General features: G+C 36.0%; 1 protein-coding gene across 8 annotated transcripts in view; it reads right to left on the bottom strand.

Annotated features, from left to right (window-relative positions):
* ANKRD27 (ankyrin repeat domain 27) overlaps nucleotides 1-18,386 on the bottom strand; it is a 56,368-nt gene that overhangs the window by 7,490 nt on the left and 30,492 nt on the right. For 3 of the 8 annotated variants that reach the window (XM_082769703.1, XM_082769704.1, XM_082769710.1), the window contains 10 exons: nucleotides 18,193-18,312; nucleotides 14,316-14,360; nucleotides 12,004-12,126; nucleotides 10,205-10,402; nucleotides 9,030-9,149; nucleotides 8,254-8,415; nucleotides 7,643-7,751; nucleotides 6,247-6,328; nucleotides 5,777-5,849; nucleotides 79-4,184 (listed from right to left, as the gene is read on the bottom strand). In XM_082769703.1, the coding sequence (XP_082625829.1) occupies nucleotides 3,909-4,184; nucleotides 5,777-5,849; nucleotides 6,247-6,328; nucleotides 7,643-7,751; nucleotides 8,254-8,415; nucleotides 9,030-9,149; nucleotides 10,205-10,402; nucleotides 12,004-12,126; nucleotides 14,316-14,360; nucleotides 18,193-18,312 (1,308 nt within the window). In that variant the 3' untranslated portion in view covers nucleotides 79-3,908. The other 5 variants (XM_082769706.1, XM_082769707.1, XM_082769708.1 and 2 more) reach the window with 5 other exon arrangements.

The following is an 18,386-nucleotide window of genomic DNA, read 5'->3' as shown; positions in this document are numbered from 1 at the left end:
ATTATTTTTGTCTGGTTTGGAGTAGACTAGTTGTTTTTCGTTTGTGTTTGTTTACAACGAGGTTTCCTTAACTTCAGTAATTTCATGGGAGTATGCTAAATTACTTAGACTTTAAAATGACCATTTATTAGTGAAGATTTTCACAGATTGTTGAAAGGTTTTCTCTTTGGGTGTATCTTAAGTATTCATGTTCCATGTTCCTTTTCCCAAGTTCATTACATTCTACTTCATTAAGTTTTATTGCCTTGTTGTTCTTCTAAAAAGGCTGGTCTGGAATCTCAGTTACCAAAAACAGAAATAAACTGGACTGTACAGTAACATGCTTTGCAGACAAATCATAACAAGGTTATGAAGTTGATTTTAGCATGTTTATACTACAAATTGATGGGTAAAGCTTCCAGGGGTGCTCCCTTGTAATCCTATTCCAGTTTAGCCTTTGGTCATCATATCTCTGAATGTTGTTTAATTGATAAGCTTGTTTAAGCATGTCAAAGGAATGTTGTGAACTATTTCATTTACCTGAATCAGTTGTTAGGCATTATCTGGAACTGGTCAGTAAGCAATCCTTTTTTATTCATAAACTATATGTCCAAAATGCTTGGAAATAAGCTTTATCCTAGACTGAACATTGAAGTAAAAGTGAGGCAATTGCCTGGTCACTTAAATAGGTGTGGGTTCAACAGGACAACTGTTTTGATACAGTAACAACAGAAAACACAAATTAATTCCTGTGAATTTGAACTTTTTCTACAAAACTCTAAAGAAAAAATGTATTTGCATGTTTGCTATATTACAGTACAGATTTTGTTAAAAGCTACTGTAGGCAATAAGCACCAAGTTAGCATTAAGTTGCATTAGTAAGCTATTGTTGGTATGTGTGTAAATTTATTTCGTTTGAGGGGATAAAAGTTTTTCAAAGGTAAGTACTAGTTTAACATGTGGCCAGTTCCTGTAAAATATATCAGAAGTACTTTTCCTATTTAACCCATTTCCTTATATTGGTATAGTTTTTGGCTTAATGTTTTACACTTGTGTGTAAACTTGTGTGTAAGTGTGCCACTTTCAGTGGCATCTGTACTACCCACAAATGTAATACTATTAAGTTGACATGGAGATTTGTGGCACTTTGGAACATCGGTGTTCCTACATTCATGCTCAGTGACTGCTTATTGTGGATTATCTCTCTGTCGTGTTTAGCTCCATACAAAAGCGAGTTTAAGATGACTAGAACCTTAGGTCTTCCTCAGGTAGGCAGTTGCAGGAGTATCCAAGTATAGCAGGTACATGCATACTTGTCTAATCAGACTAAATTTTAAGAGTAAAATCAAATAATTATATAGTCATTCATATCAAGCTATTGTAGCTATTTCATTGCTTGCACAGAGTACACAAAACATCTTATGCTTCAAAGATAAGAATAATTTAACGTCTAGCTTTCCATAATCTATTGCAGTTAAAAGTTGTTTTTAATAGAAGGAAAAAAAAAATCAGAGTTCACATCCTCTGATACTTACCTCTAACACTTTTCAAAGGTATTTAATAACCTATCTCACAAGTCATTCAAAAGCTCCTCAACTAGACTACCATTATTAGGGAATAAGTAAACAGACTTGACACTGAATTTACTGTCACTGTGCTGACTCGTAGTTAGGGCAGTATAATCTGTACATAGTAGCATACTGTACGTAGTAGCATAGTCTCACTGGTATTAAAAAGCTATTAAGCTGATTTTTCTTATCTCTATTGCCAGGGAATCTTGATACAAGAATCATTTAGTTAAAAGATTATACAATTAAGATAAACTAATTTCTCAATATTTAGTTTGGAAATTAGATCTATAAAAGTTTAAGTAAAATTTAGAAGTAGTATCTAGGCATTTCAAAAATAGCATTGCCTGGCTTTAAGGTAATAATTCTTGTTTTTATTGTAGGTAAGTATAAGTGACTTACTCTAAGACATAAGGAAGAAAAATCTCTTTTTGGTTCAATCTCTTTTTCCTCTTGCTCTTTTGGCTTGCGATAGCTGAACATCAATCCTACCATTTTCTTTTTGTTAATGGGAAGGTGGAGCAGGAGAAGAAAGTTTTAAGTGAAAATGTTCAGTTTTACTAACAATTCTGTATTGTGCACCTCTATGCCTTAAATCCAAAACCATACAGCCTTGTAGCAGCAGTAACTATATATCCATTAACTAGTTGTAATACTATTATCTACTAGAAATCTATGAATGTAGGGCAGAAGAGGGAAGAAAGTACTATTGAACTTGAGAGTAAATTCCAACAGATTCCTCAATTTACAGAGATGTGAGGTGAACTCTTCAACTGTCCACAAAAACAAATGGAAGTAAATCTCCATAAAAGATTCAATGCTTTAAATAAGCACTCAAAGAAAACAGTGTTTTTAAGTATTATTTTACTAGCTTTTTCTTCCCATCTTTTGGCACAAATCCAAGGCACATTAGAAAAATCAGATAAATTCATAAATTATTAGAAATATAAACACATGACCTTCAACTACAAGTGTCTGTATGTGCTCTTAATGCACGTTTTATCTCTTCAATTAAAAAGTTACTTGAAAAAAATCACCGGTATGTCCTCCAGCTTTGTACTTTGCCAGGCAGTTTACAGATATTGCAGCTAAAAGGAACAGAATTATTCATACAAATATTTTATGAAATAAAATGCAAGCTGGATGTGATGAGCCAAGAATGAAGAATACTGCACTTAAAACTGCACTTAGAACTTAAAACTGCACTTGTACAATTTACACATTCTCCTCCCATAATCAAACAGTAGAAAATGAAGTCCAAATCTAAGCAGTCAATTCAGTTACGAGCTTTCAATTCTTCAGTCATCGCACCTAGGAATGGTGTAATACCTGACATATTCCAACAAGTGCATACTGATATGAGAGGTACCTTTCAAAAATGGAAGTCTACCTGTTTAAGAAACAGTCCATAACAGGTTTTTAAGCAGCAGTTTTGTCTGCAGATGTTACCCAGGTTCAGAATCATGAATATTTGTGCATTTTTTTGAATGACTTGCTTTAGAGGAAGAAAAAAAGTGTGTCCTTATACATGCTTGTTTCTGCACATTTTCTAATTAGGCTGTGAACAGTGAATCCAAAGTTCAGGTTCACAAGAGTTCTCTACTTTTCTCCGCTGTCTTGGCTCTTAAAAAGAACTTCATCTTTAATTTAATGCACGTTTTATCTCTTCAATTAAAAAGTTATTTGAAAAAAAAAATCAAGATCCAACACAGGTGAGCATTACAAAGAAATTAGCAACGATTAGTTCCCTTCACATTAATAGCATGTATAAATGTCTTACATGGTGTCACAGATGTTACAGACTACTGTTTTCCCAGCTACTAAAATATACAGAAATATATACTATAATGGTTTGTAATATTACAATAAAAATAGAAACATTTCATTTACCTCTGGCAATAAATAGTTTGTTATCCAATATATCTTTATATATATAAATACATATATATATTTATATATATTTATCCAATGTAGTGGTAAAACCTGAAAATGCAAAAATTATTCAAAGACTTCTAAAAACAAAGGGGGTGACTAAAAAATACAATACAAGATTTGGTTTGGTTTACTCTTACATGCAGTTTTTTTAGTAAGTGCTAAGTAGAATAGGAAAGTAATTTTGCTGTCTACCTCTCAGTACTTCCCTGTTGAGATCAGAAATGATTTGTTTGTGTAGTTACCTCCAACATTAACAGTCTTTGAAAGTGCTAGGAACATTCTGTTTCTGTTGAAGAGTCATCCTTGTGTTCTGTTCTGAAGGCATAGCTTGCAATCGTCACTGAATTCTTTGATACGCAGCAAAGGAATATAGAAATCAACACCACCTAGTTCCTCAGCTTTTGACATCAAGTTTGCACTTCCTTGTCAGTGTTTGGAAAGCAAGTCATCACAGCAGTCTCTTGATTGTGAAATACGTGGATTTCTAGGGCCAGATAAACTATTGTCACTGACATTCTCTGCTGAAAGCTGTACGTTAACAGTGTGTCTTCGGTGCATTAATTTACTCCTTTGAGGAGCTTCTAGCATGTCATCATGTTTCACAAACCCACCAAACCATCCTGTGTCAGTCATTTTAACTTTGCTCTGGTCCAGTGTTTCAACAGATTTTAACTTGTTTTTGTCAAAGCTTTTAATAGCTAACTGTGAGGACAGAAAAATGGTACATTAAAAGCATTGTCTAGTTTCTTCATTACAAAAATGTAAATGAACGTAGTGTTTCTTGAATATAATTACCACATTAATTTAATGGTATTCTCAACACTGAGAACACAGCCAAGGATTAGAAATAGCATACTTTGTAGGACAGATATTATCTTCAGTCTAGATGTGAGGAAACGAGAAGAGACCAACCTGCCCCAGGCTACATATAAATCAGTACCAGAACTGAAATTGAAGCATTTCACTGCATTATGCCAGTATGATCCCTAACTCTTCTGAATAGCTTTTATAATACAGGTCTCAAGGTACCGTAACAACCATTTCTCTTAATGTTAAGAAATAAGTAAGCAGCAATACAGACAGGACAGTGCAGAATTATGTCCAAAAGCCAAACTGTCTGCTTCCAGATCCTCTCTGTCACGGAAGACACCCCTCTACTGCCTCTTAAAGACTCTTTTTGGTTATTACAACTATTCTCATCTTCCATTTCTGTAATTGCTCCTAATCTTTCCTTTTTAAAGATGACAGCCTTCCTTCATTACTGGTCACTTTGCAAATGTTAACTAAGATTTAAAAAAAAAAAAAACAGTAAGAGGCTAAGTATGCTAATGACAGATTTTCTAAGATAAGAATTAAAGGCAGAAATCATGATAGCCTTTTACTGAAATAACAACAACAATTTTGAAAAAGTTTCAGAAGGACATTACGTATGACTAAAACCACTAACAATTCAGACCTGTATGGCTCGTAAATTCAGAGAGCCGTGACAATCACACATTAAAAGTGCTACATATCAGTTGCTTTTTGACACCTGCTATATTTGCATGACATACTGCCTTCAGTGATCCACAACTATAAAATTTAAATGCCATGTTTAATTAAGTAGTGGGATGTTATCATTAATACTAGAAAGAACAAGTAAAATATTCAATTTTTATAACATTAATTTGGCATTCCCAGGGTTCTTCGCAAATGTTAAATCTCATAAGGGATCCATGAAATAGAACAGTATTCTATTTCATAGATAGAGATGAAAGGCAAAGACCTGTAAAGAGGAAGTACATGGTCAAGGGCAGCATCCAGCAGTTACTCCACCCAACCATAGATTAATTAATCACATGATATATTTGTGATACAGCTGACATTGCAACATGTAGCTTGCTATTTCCGTTGCAAACACTCTCCGCCTAGAAGTAGATTTATCATACAAACCCCAGTTTTAATTAACTGAGTTTTCTGCCCTGCCAAGAGCACCTCTGCTTGGCTACAGCTGTTCTCAAAAGATGCAGTTTTTCAAGCATTGGTATATCCTAGATTTTGCTGGACAAGAAAGAGAAAACAAGACAGAGATGAAGCGCGCAATAAGATACTTAAGAGGTTTAAAAGGAAGAGTAAGAAGCTTCAAATGGTATAGAAGCACTGCTGAAGTTCAGACAAGGATAGAACATTATCTTTTTAGCAAACAGGACAGAACTTTCACAACTCTCTGACCACCAGTAAAGTTATACGTATCTACATTAATAGCAGATAAAACAAGTATTAAACAAATAATTCAAGTAAGTGTTTCCTCTTACCTGATGCAATAATTCATAGTCAAAATTTGGGACACTTTTATCTCTTGTTATTGTTCTCCATAAATGGTTCCCTCTAAAACATATTAAAAAAATAAATTTATCTTCGTAAAGAAACATACTTCCAAGTCTTTTCACAAGTCTTGATCACTGAAAATCCACAAGGTGGCACTGTCTCAACATAGAAGGGCTACAATATTTTTTTCCTGAAAAATATCAGCCTTCTACTATTCCCTGTATTTTAATCGCAGAATATACATTGAAGTTTAAAAAGATCATAGCAAAACCCAACCTCTGAGTGAAGCACTAAGAAAATATTTTTAACAGTCTGGCTCAGAAATTCCTGATTTATAGTACACCAAGTACCAATGCAAAAACAATTTTAAATACGTTTGCAAGTACTCCTTCACGGGCCAGGTTTTCCCCTCCCTCAAGTACAATAAATGTATTTCCGAGGAAGTTTCTATACTTACTTGTTAAATCTGTTAATTGATTGGACCAGTTGATGTTGTCTGCTTAAGGGATCATTGGCTTTCTCACATGGCTTAGAATTCACTAGGGATTGAAAAGAACAAGTAGATAAAATTACAGGCACACTTAAGATTTTTTTAAAAAATCAGTTCTGAATGAAAAGTGATATCTCCTGACATTGGATTTAAATTTTTACAGTAAAACTGTAATAGTAGTAACTTGAATCAGTCATCATTTCTCTTTGGAAACTTCGAAGCATTTTAAGTTCTGTGACAAAGCATTCTTGATCAGATTATCATGACTGGCCAAGCCTTTGTAGACACTATATAATTCTGGACTTTGAGAATCTTAATTCCAGTTTTTACAAACCTGAACTAACATACATGTGCTATTCCACCTCCTCATTAATATTACTTACTCATGTTTTCTACTGGTCTTTTTAAAACTATTCCTACACTATTTGAAAGGACTGTCTCAGTCTTTGGCATCAGTATACAGTGATAAATTTTAACAAAATATTTACATTCTTTCTTCAGGAAAGAGACAACAGTTATTATGAAAAGTCTAACTAAAATGTGTGTATGCCAAAATGAGCACTACTTCTCCTTATTTTCCCTACTTCCTGGTCACACAGCCTCATTCCCTTCTTTCCACAGTTGTGGTGGCAACAGACCCTTTGCTATGCTGAGTTATCTAGCTCAGCTCAAAACTTGTTACATCTCTTTCCCTACGTTAGTGAACTATATCAGCTGGGAAATCATCTGAGAAACTTCTGAGGCAGCATAAGGAAGCAGTGGATAAGGAGAACCAGAAGCTGAGGGAGGAGGTGGTGATGGACCAGGAGTAACACCATTTCTTCTAAGCGAGCCATTGCATCAGCTCGGCTGTGCTGTCAAACTGGTACCATGTTTCTCAACATACTTGCTTAGACTGTACTATATATGCTGCCATTTATAGAAATACCTTCTGCAAATCTTGCTTGTTGGCCTAGAAAGCTTTGTAGCTCTTAATTTCTGTCGTATAACCTGAGAGACAGTAACAAATTGAAGTATCGCTCCCTTATCTGTTTAAGGGCAACGTAAATGATAACTACAGGTGATTTAATCTGTTTTACTTTGCACTGAGATGGACAAAATTACATGGTTAATTATATCATCTCAAATGTGCCATGTTTTTTAACGTGAAATGCTTTTGCCTGTAAAATTCCACCCACCATGCACCAAACAAGTGAGAATTGAGTTTGTGGAAGAAAGTCTGCTGAGTTTAGTTATAGTATTTTAGGTGTTCCAGTAATAAACATGAAAAATAGTTTGTTGTTCTTTAATGATATGTAAATCATATCGCCACATATTAATTCCTAAATCTTGTTATTCATACCAGTGGAAATTAGACATGTACCTTTTTTTCTTATCTTGATAGTAGCATGCTGCTCATACTCCTTTTCTCCTTCTGCTGATGTAGGTACATAGCTTGGTGCTGTTTCCAGCAACTTAATGATATTTGAATTCTTAATTTGAAAATTTTCACCAGTATTAAAAAAAAGAAAAAAGGAAAGAAAAAAAAGTATAAATTAGAATTCTAGTCTATTCAAAGCATGTTAACTGCCAAAATGAATTTAACAAACACAAAAGTACCTCTTTATAAATACAAACTTTAAACTGTATCTGTCTGACTAGGGACAAAACCAGTGTTCTCTAAGCTGCATTGTGCCAAAATGCTTTTGTAGTCCTGGATTACTATTTTAAATTACACTATTTACAACTAAGCTATTTATGATTAAATTATAATATACATACTGAAATTGATGCAATACAGAATTCCATGGCCATTATGCTACATCTCAGAAGCTACTTAATGTATAAAGGTAGGGACCATTCATCAAGTCGATTCAGAAGTCTTCGCTAATGATGGGCTGAAAATGTTGTAACAGTTACATTTGTTTTCCTTCTTACATTATGTTTATGGAACATGAAAAAATCTAACCTTGGAAACAAACTTTCTGCACTCACCGGCTCAGCACAGTCTGCAGGGGTACAGTTCCTTTCATTCCTTATGTGTGTCATGGCACCATTCTGAAGCAGCAAGTCTACCAGGGCTTCGTTCTTCCCTATCACAGCCTCATGCAGTGCTGTATTTCCTTTGGCATTAGAAAGGTTAACAGAAGCTCCATGCTGGACAGCAAAATAAAATAGAAGTTACAAAGAAAGAGCAGCATAAAATGGAGATAGCACATTATTATTCTGTTTCTCTCCCCTTTCATTTTCCATGTATCAATGAGAACAATACAACAGCAGCCTTGTGGCTGTATGCAAAAACAAAGCATATGCTAGCAATCACCAGTTCAACAATAAGCCACCTGGCCATATTATTTCCTACTCTCTCACAGCCACAATTTCATGGATAAGCTCATTTCTTTTTTTGCATGTATCTAGTATATATTCCAAGTTTAAAAGAGATCAAAAAAAAATCACACAGAATGCAAAAAACCCTATGCAACAGAATCCTAAGCAAGAAAACCTGCCATCTGCCACAGAGAAGTTCCATAAAAACAATAAGCTGTACAATAGCAAAGTAATATTTATCTAATCAAAAGCTATGAATGGAGAGGGTTGACAGAAGTGCGAGAACAAATACTCTCCATTTTTTTCTGAGTAGTTTTGATGGAGAAATGCTTAAAGATATACTAATCCCGAGTACAACATATCACAGATATGTTGTATGTGATAGCACAGATATCACATACAAAAATTCTATTCTGAACATTGTTTTCAGTGATCCTTCTCACCTGTAACAACAAGGCACTAGTCTCGTACTGACCATTCAAGCATGCATAAATTAAAGGAGTATTTCCATATATATCCCTTTTATTTTGTTTAGCATTGTAATCCATCAGACGCTTTACCACCTGTTGGAAGAAGTAACAACTTTTTAATTTAATCTAACCACGATCACACAATGGAAGTCCTTCCCACTTGTCTTATAATATAGTTATTTTTTAACTTAGAATGAAAAAAAGAGATGGAAAAAAAAAAAAGATTAGAGAAAAATCTCACCAAACAGATGGTAAATATAAGCATCTACTACTATCATACCAGTTTTCACATTTCAGTTCTCACATTTCAGTTCTCACACTTAAAAAAAAAGGCAACTTGAAGAAAGGCTAGAAAATAATAAATAAAAAATACAATGAATATTCATTAACCTAAAAGTTTGTGTTGTATTCTTGTTTCCTTCTTGCTTCTGTAATGTTTTGTCTCCCCATTACCTTCATGATTCTCACAATTTTTACTCCTTGCATTTCTCAGCTCCTTACTCTTAAGCCACCTTTTCTGCATTTTCCTACTTCCAGTCTCCTATCTGCACCTGCTTTTTCCTGGTTGGTATTCTTCCTGTCTCATGCACTTGCTGTTTTGTACTAATATCCTACTCTCAATAGCTCATGCTTCTGCTTCATTGCTATTGCCTCCCTGACCTCAAGTTAGGGATGAGGTTATCAGCTACCCTAAGAGCTCACTTGTCCCATAATCTACTAAAATGAGTTACATTATTGAAAATATAGTAAATATTTAACGGTGTGGCAAACTGAAATTGCCAAGTCTATAGCATCAACAGATGCATACATACCGTCCTTGAAGAGGAAGAAGGGAGGAAGGCAAAGAGAAAACATACAGAAAGATTAAGCTGCACAATGTATGTTTAAATGTTTGATGTAAGATGGTACCTTTACTGGCAGCACCTTCATCAAAACAGTATTTTATACCATTAAGATAAAATGGTTGCCTACTGAAACTGCTTCATTGGAAAGAGACTGACAGAAGATTTTAGAAATGGACAAGAAAAAGCAAACATTAAAATTCATTTAACTGTTACTGGTTTAGTCTCATTGCTAATCTCACAAAACAGCTTTTTGCTGGTGGTTAAGTGTTAAATAGCTTGTATTTAAAGAAGAGGCTTAAATACCTGGAAGTGACCCTTCTGGCAGGCTAAGTGAAGAGGAACTGCATGTTGAGCATTCTTGGCACTGACACTGGCTCCATGTTTCAACAAGAGAGAGACAAGTTCAGAGTGTCCATGCAGTGCAGCCATGTGCAGTGGTGTAAAACCATCTTGGTTTGAAACATTTACGCCAAGTCCATTAGTAGGGATCCTTGCAAATTTCTGTTGAGGAAAATATACAACAAAACTATATAATTAATCATGTTACTTTCTATTGACCAAAGAAACAATCAAAATCCATTTGATGTGTACTTACACATCAAATGGGCAGACAAACATTACAAAAACTTTTGCTACAGAACTTAATTTGAGACATTCAGGAAAACAGATGGTAAACCAGAGCAGCTCAGTAGTACTTCTCAAGAGAATAATGAGTTTTAGAATAATGAGTTTTATTTTTCTCTCTTTTCTTCCAACACCATAGCTTCTTATATAGAAATTCCAGAAATTCTGTTTCAGAACCACTGAAAAGATGTTGGCCAAATCTCTGTCTCCCACACCTCAGGTATTTATACACATTGATGAGATCCCCTCTCAGTCTTCTTTTCTCCAGACTGAAGAGACCCAGGTCTCTCAGCCTTTCCTCATAAGAAAGATGCTCCAGGCCCCATATCATCTTTGTGGCCCTCTGTTGGACTCTTTCCAGGAGATCCCTGTCTTTTTTTTATTACTGGGGAGCCCAGAACTGGACACAGTACTCCAGGTGAGGCCTGAACAGGGCACAGTAGAGGGGGAGGATCACCTCCCTTGATCTCCTGGCCACACTCCTTTTAATGCATGCCTGGATCCCCATTGGCTCTCTTGGCCACGAGGGTACACTGCTGGCTCATGGTCAACCTGTCATCCAGCAGGACCCCCAGGTCCTTCTCCTCAGAGCTCCTCTCCAGCAGGTCATCCCCCAGCCTGTACTGATGCACGTGGTTGTTCCTTCCCAGGTGCAAGACTCTACACTTGCTCTTACTAAACCTCATTAGGTTTCTTCCTGCCCATCTCTCCAGCCTGTCCAGGTCTTGCTGAATGGCAGCACAGCCTTCTGGCATGTCAGCCACCCCTCGCAGCTTTGTGTCATCAGCATACTTGCTGAGGGCAGACACTATTCCCTCATCAAGGTGAAGATGTTGAACAAGACCAGACCCAGCACTGACCCCTGGGGAATACCCCCAGTCACAGATCTCCAGCCAGACTCTGCGCCGCCGATCACCACCCTCTGAGCTCAGCCAGTCAGCCAGTTCTCAACCCACCTTACCGTCCACTGTTCTATCCTACACTTCCTCAGTTTTGCTATCAGGATGTCATGGGAGACAGTATCAAAAGCCTTGCTAAAGTCAAGGTAGATGACATCCACTGTTCTCCCCTCATCTACCCAGCTGGTGGTATCATCATAGAAGGCAACAAGGTTGGTCAAGCATGACTTCCCCTTGGTGAATCCATGCTGATTACTCCTCATAACCTTATCCTCTTCCAATTGCTTGGAGATGGCATCCAGAACAAGCTGTTCCAACACCTTTCCAGGGACAGAGGTTTTTCACTCCATTATCAAGTAAGCCTTTGAACACTTAATCCTGTGCCCAAAATTTTCTACAGTTTAGTTAAAAAGAAATAATTTAATATCATCAGGTGAGCTCTGTTATCGTCTGTACATATTTTATTACTTTTTGGATAGAGATACAGAAGTGTTGGGCAATATGAATGCTATTTCTCTAGAGCTAGAAGTTGAATTACGTGAACACAAATTATTCTTTTTATAGAATGAATATTCCAACCTTTTGTGCTGGCCCACATTTTGAGCACTGGCATAATGGATGGCAGAATTCTGGTTTTGATGTACCGACTGTGTCATCTTCATCTTCCAAATCTTCTTCCATCCACTCTAATAGATAACGTACCTGGTATAAAAAGCAAGTCTTTCTTTATAGAGCCCAAGGGCTCCATAGCCTGATAAATCTGCATATCAGCATCTTACACAAGCAAGATTTACAAACATACACTTGTGAATAACTCAGACTATATATCTATTTCCTGGTATCATCTCCCCAAAGCCAAATTACAAAAGTCAAATGTTATTGTTGACAAAGCAGCTAGAAAGTTCACCAAGTATAGCAGTGAAGTAAATTATAAATGACTTCCTGCTGCCTAATCAAGACTTCAGTGTTCACCTCTGCTCAAACCCTCCAAATCCTTTTAGCTGAGATGATGATTAGACCAAGATTTGTGTCAGCTCACGTCAACATTAATTTTGTTTCATCTTTTGCTTTAACTAACATGAGAAGTGGCATGGATAATGATATTTAATGAATATCCAAACATTGCAGGGACACTGACTTTTCTTAGGCCTGTAACTTCACAGGAGCTTAACAGTTTTACTTCTTCCTCAACATATAATGCCTCCTTTTTGTGAGAGAGGCCCTTCAGTGAAGCTAGTTTTAGGATTCAGAGCATTCATTCCTATGCTATCTTCCAGCAGTGATGCTTACTGCATTTCATTCTGACCTTAAATTCTATGCAACAACAACAAAAAATTAAGAAATACATTTTTACACTGAAATTCATTAATCCACGTAAACTAAAGACATCTCAGAATTACTAGTGACTGTATTAAGACCCCATTTATTGCACCATCTGACCATGTTATGCCCAACACCTATCGTGTATCATTCTGGGTTTGTACTACGCTCCGTGAGGCAAGACTCTTCAATAGCCACTTTCCCCCTCCTGTCACAACTCAGTACTGGTACTCTCATTATCCAAATGCTCATCTCTCAATATATCAGAGTCTCGCCAAAAATCTGAACATGCTAATCCCATGCATTATCTCTATCATAACAGTGGAATTGCCCTTTTTTTTTTTTCCATTTTTGGTAAAAACATTGAACGTACACACACTGAAGTATCTCAGGAAATCGTTCATAATCTCATTTTGCCAGTTAACTTTATCATCTAACACCTCCTCTATATTTCAAAATAACACAATTTCAGGAATATATAGCAGAGCTAAATTGTACCCCATGTGCCAGACTTTTAGCTGTTCCACAGGAGTTCTTTTATAGAGGAGACTTTTCTTTCTCTTTTTTTTTTTCCCCCCCACAGTGTACAGCTGACCACCAAATCCAATCATAACAAATGAAAGACCAAAAATTGATGTTAAGCAGTATTGACTACTACTACACAATACTAACTTTTAGAGTCATATAAAGCTTTCTTACAAGCAACATACAGTGGGCTAAGGCAATTCTTAACAATCTCCACCCATAACGGATCTATAATCATCTACCAATTCAGCAGCCACTAAACATATAAAATGTATAGCTTGAGAACCTCCTCCCAAAAAACTGCTACATAACTCTGAAACACATTTTGAGAATAAAGCTTCGCATATTCTAGGTAGATCCTCCCTCCATGCTGTCCTCGTATACTTTTTTCCCCACTAAAGACACAGAAAATTTATCAAAGCAAGCTAAATTTTATATTCAAAATGCAGAATTGTTTGTCATTGGGTCAGCTAATTAAGCTAACAGCCACTGATTAACATCATTATCCCCAGTCTAAAGTATTAAGTGCTTTTGAAGTTCGCAGGTGCTATGATGATGACACAGGTTATTTTTTTGGGCTTCCTGAACAATCACAGCATATTTTTTTTATTTTTTTAATCTTCTGGTTCCATAGCACTTTTTTAAATGCCTCCTCATCTGGCTGTCACAGTGGAAATCTACAACAGCACTAATGACACTTCTGATGCTTCTGTTCCTATGAAGACAGACCTCAGGCCATCAGAACAAGATAAGAATTTTTAAATAACCCTTTTTTTAATAGATATGCAAGCCGTAACCATGCCATCCAATAGGACAGTCCTCATTATAATGAACAGTTTTACGTGAACTTGAGTAATGTGGAAAGTACTGTAGGTAAAATGACTTGGGGATATGGAGTGAAAATTCTTGGTAGAAAATGAGCTCTACGTGATTGTTTCTGAAGGAAGATACTTAGCAAAGCGTCCTTCATTTACTATTATTTACAAACAGCTTCCTCAATTTGAATGACTTAAATTTGAATATTCAACAGCCATTCTAAGACTCACCATTTCTAGATCTCCATCAGCAACTGCTCTGAGGAGTTTTTCCACCTGTGTATGAAGAAAACAATTTATTTGCTTTGTTAATATTCATATTAAGCTGTACATGGAAAATCCTGTGTCCTTTATTAACCCTCTAAGCTCAAGTAGTAAGATTAGTGCTGGCCCATTTCATATTTGTTAATAAAGTTTTAAAGAAAAAACCTTCTTCCTTTATGAAATACAAAAGATGTGAATATGCAGCCATTTGATGATCTCTTGACTTGCTCAGTTAAACAGCATTTACCCAAACAGAAGACATGTAAGCTAACATACATTATTATTCTGCTTCAGCAGGAACTGACCATACATTTCTGTTGTGAACCTAACACTGTAAAAAAATCTGCTCAGGACAAACTCCTACACTGATGAACACTACTACTGTCTGGGCTCTTGCATTGATATGCTACCAAAATCACAAAGGATGACAAGTTGTTTTATTTTACTAGGTAACAAAGAACAGTTTAAGATCAAAAAGATGCTTTCCAGTTGCCCACTTCACATCTACAGATTATTGGTTTATTCCTATGTTAAAAACAAGCATTTATAAACCTGGCTTGATTGTAAGGAATAAATTTGTTTTCTTACTTAAAATGTTTGATAATTAAATATCAAAGGGTATGTTCGCACCAGCAAAAGCCAAACCTCTTCTTCAGGAATGGCACAGTTGCCAGTGAAAAGTCATGGAGACTCCAATAAAATTATCACTAGGCAACTTGTTTAGCACCTGCAGAGTGTTGAAGGATCATTCAATAAGCTTTGGGAAAGACTGATTCATCATTATAGCAAATTATTCTAGTACTGTGCCATTATCACCAAAGATGCTGCTGTGTGAGCAAAGTTGTTTCAATATTAAGGAACACCGTGCAAGCTGAAGATGTCATGGAGCTAGTCACACTTCAATCTTTCTCTGGAAATGACTGCTTTGTTCATTACAGCTGCATCTCAACATGCTTGTATTATCAAGTGTTCTGTATACAGTACAGAAAGATATAATTGAGAGCAATAAAATATTTTTACCTCCCACTGTTCCAGAAAGCATGCTACTATTCTTGGAGCTGTCCTTTTAGATAGCACATGTGACAGTATCACTCAGAGGAGGCATTATTATTCACAGAATAGAAATAAATGGACACTCCTTGAGAGTTCATAGCTCTACTTACGTTACTAATTGCAACTTGTACATCAGTAACACTGAGCTTGTGTTTCACCATTACAGAACTTCAAGCAGTCTTCACTTTTCTGGAAGGGTGGGGAGGAAGGGAATTGCTTATTTTTAACTAAGTTGAACGTAGTTCACTTTAGTACAAACTAGTTATTCACATTATTCACATTATAACTCTAGCATATCCTGTGAATCAGAAATATTTATCAGACAGCTGATGGCAAAAAAAATATTGTTTTTAACTTTTTGAAAGGCATGAATGGACAAATTATTTATGATAAACTCTACATTTTGTGTAGAAACTATCAGCTTCTTTCTACAGCATTTCTGTAAAGAATTATATCATTTATTACTTTAATGTCAGGTTACAAATACCAATGATATTAAGTATATTTAATAATGTTACATTTGGATAAACAGAGTGGTTAAGTAGGCCAGATACAGCTAACAGATGCAGAGCAGCCAACTCTGCAAGAACAGAAAGTGACTTTTAAGGGAATTTAAGAATCTCTCTGCAACTATGCAGAATAGAAAGGGGATCTCAGAGGATCTAAATCTAAGCCAGTCATCTAAACTCCCTCTCTGGTAACAACAAAATAGAAGGCAGTCAACAAACACCTGAGTGCAACTCAGCTCAAACAAATATCTAAGGTGTCTGAGATGAATTGCTCTCTGGAGGTACTAATTTTTCTCTACCAATTAAGGAGGAAAATAGGTGACTAAACTTAAGACGATTGTCTGTCAGGCATCTGAAGGTAGTTAAGCCATATCCCAGCCTCTGCACATGTACACCTAAAATGGACAATATTTATTACAGAGTTTTGTACTTCCCACAGATTTCCCTTGACATGGCTCCCTAATCATACAGAATAATGTCACCAGAGAATGTAGAGTTCTTCACAATTTTCAGGAGTCAGTCTTATCACATAGAAGATGCCTAAGACCCACAAGTTCCACTAATTTCTTTCCCAAAATAACAACTTCCTTGTTCTAAAACTATCTCAGGCCCTAGCAGTAGAGAAACGTATAACAACTGTTATGCAGCTTACAGATTATTTATTATGAGTACTTAGGGTAAAATGTCTGCTACTTGCATTTCTCCATCTTTCCAGCTTGCTTTCTCCCTCCTGTGGAACAACAGAACCCTCCTTTAAATACAAAAATAGATTAAACAGAAAGCCACTTGATGAAATCTATTGCAATTCACTTGCGTACTCAGTTTTCCTGTTGCTGAACAGAATTTATGCTGAGAATTACTAGTTCTAACAAGAGGAAGTTCCAAATTTACATGCTTAGTTCTTTTACTCTCTGTTGTAAATAAGCCACATACAATACAAGACATATGCCATGACTGACTCATTCAAGCAAAGAGTTTAATTCATACGCAGTATTGATTAATGAAGATTTCACTGCATTCCTTTAACTCATTATTTAAGCCTTGAAATCTGGAAAACCAACCTTACCAATTTCCTATACTTCCAGTGGCATTCCCTTTTTGGAGATCTCTCAGGATTAGGTCGTTGTCTCTTTGCTTAGTAAGAATAACAGCAGTGAGCCCATGTGAAACTTGGCAAACAGAAATGACCTAAAGCTGGATTACAGGAGGAGGTCATTAACCTCAAGAATATAAGGTGTAAGCTGCTTGTAATCTTTTTCCCTGGCTTAAACTAGTCCTAGCTGTCAGGAGTGATAAATTTGTTCCCTCAAGGAAAAGCAAATCCTCGACCTAACAGGTGAACATTTATGTACATTAGAGCTTATTTACAGAGCTTGACTCTGCACAAACAGGGAGGTACAGTCCTACATTAAGGCTCTCAGAGTAAATGACACTGAAGCGTGAATTAATATTGTCCAATCAAACTTTACATCTTTGAGTTTCTTGAAGATTTTTAGAAAACAGGAACTTTTGGAAAGAAAAAAAAAAAGCATTTCAACAGAAGGAAGAATTTCAATGAAGAAATTATATGGAAAGAAACAAAAATATTGAGAAGGTCATATTGGAAAAAATGGACCAGGAAGATCAAGAAAAAATAAACAGAGAAGTATCAGAAGGAGTGATGATATGACAATCTTGGGAGGACATAAATGGAAAGTATGGATTTGAGGTCCCACACAAGAAAAAGCCAAAGATAGAAAACTCAGAGAAGAAACCTTGGTTGGTACAGACATAGCAAAACCAGCAAAAACATGTGGAATATATTCAGTAGATTGTACTTCTTCACATTTCACAAAATTGATATCCTTTGCCTATTTTGAAAACTTGTCCTAACATTCCAGTTTGATACATTGTTTGCCAGTATGCTTGTATTAGTTTGTTTTTCCTGAGAGATTCTGTAACCTAACAATAGCATTTAATTCTTGGTCAAGACATCAAGGTCCTTGGGACTACTGACTGCCGTTATAATTATTTTACAACTCAACAAAATCTCAAAGTATGTCATTTACTGTGGTAAATATGACCAACTACTCCAAATGAGCTTTCAATTTTTCCCCAGAAATACACAGCAGATCAGTTCATAAGATACAAAAATAAGTGTTGAGATACAAAGGTGAGAAGCACCTTAGGATAGCAGCATTTTCCAAGCCTGAGAAAAGGCTATTTTCTGAAGAACCAGTTTAAAACAAGGCTGCAAAGTATCACTCTCCCAGCTTCCTTCACATTGCTTATACCTGTCTTACCTCTTTATAACTGTTTTTTATTTCTTCTTGTCTTGTATCAATTGATGCTGATGACAAGCTTGAGACAGATGATCCTCTGCTAAAAGTTTCTGCAGAGTGCTGAGGAGACCTAAGTGGTAACTTCAAGTTGGCAAAAAAGCAAACAGAAAAACCTACATTATCAGATTAAGCATGTTAAGCACAAGCAAAAAAAA

The sequence above is a fragment of the Aythya marila genome (assembly GCF_965140915.1).
Source record: "Aythya marila genome assembly, chromosome: 12".
Classification (NCBI taxonomy): domain Eukaryota; kingdom Metazoa; phylum Chordata; class Aves; order Anseriformes; family Anatidae; genus Aythya; species Aythya marila.
This window is presented reverse-complemented; position numbering and strand designations above follow the sequence as displayed.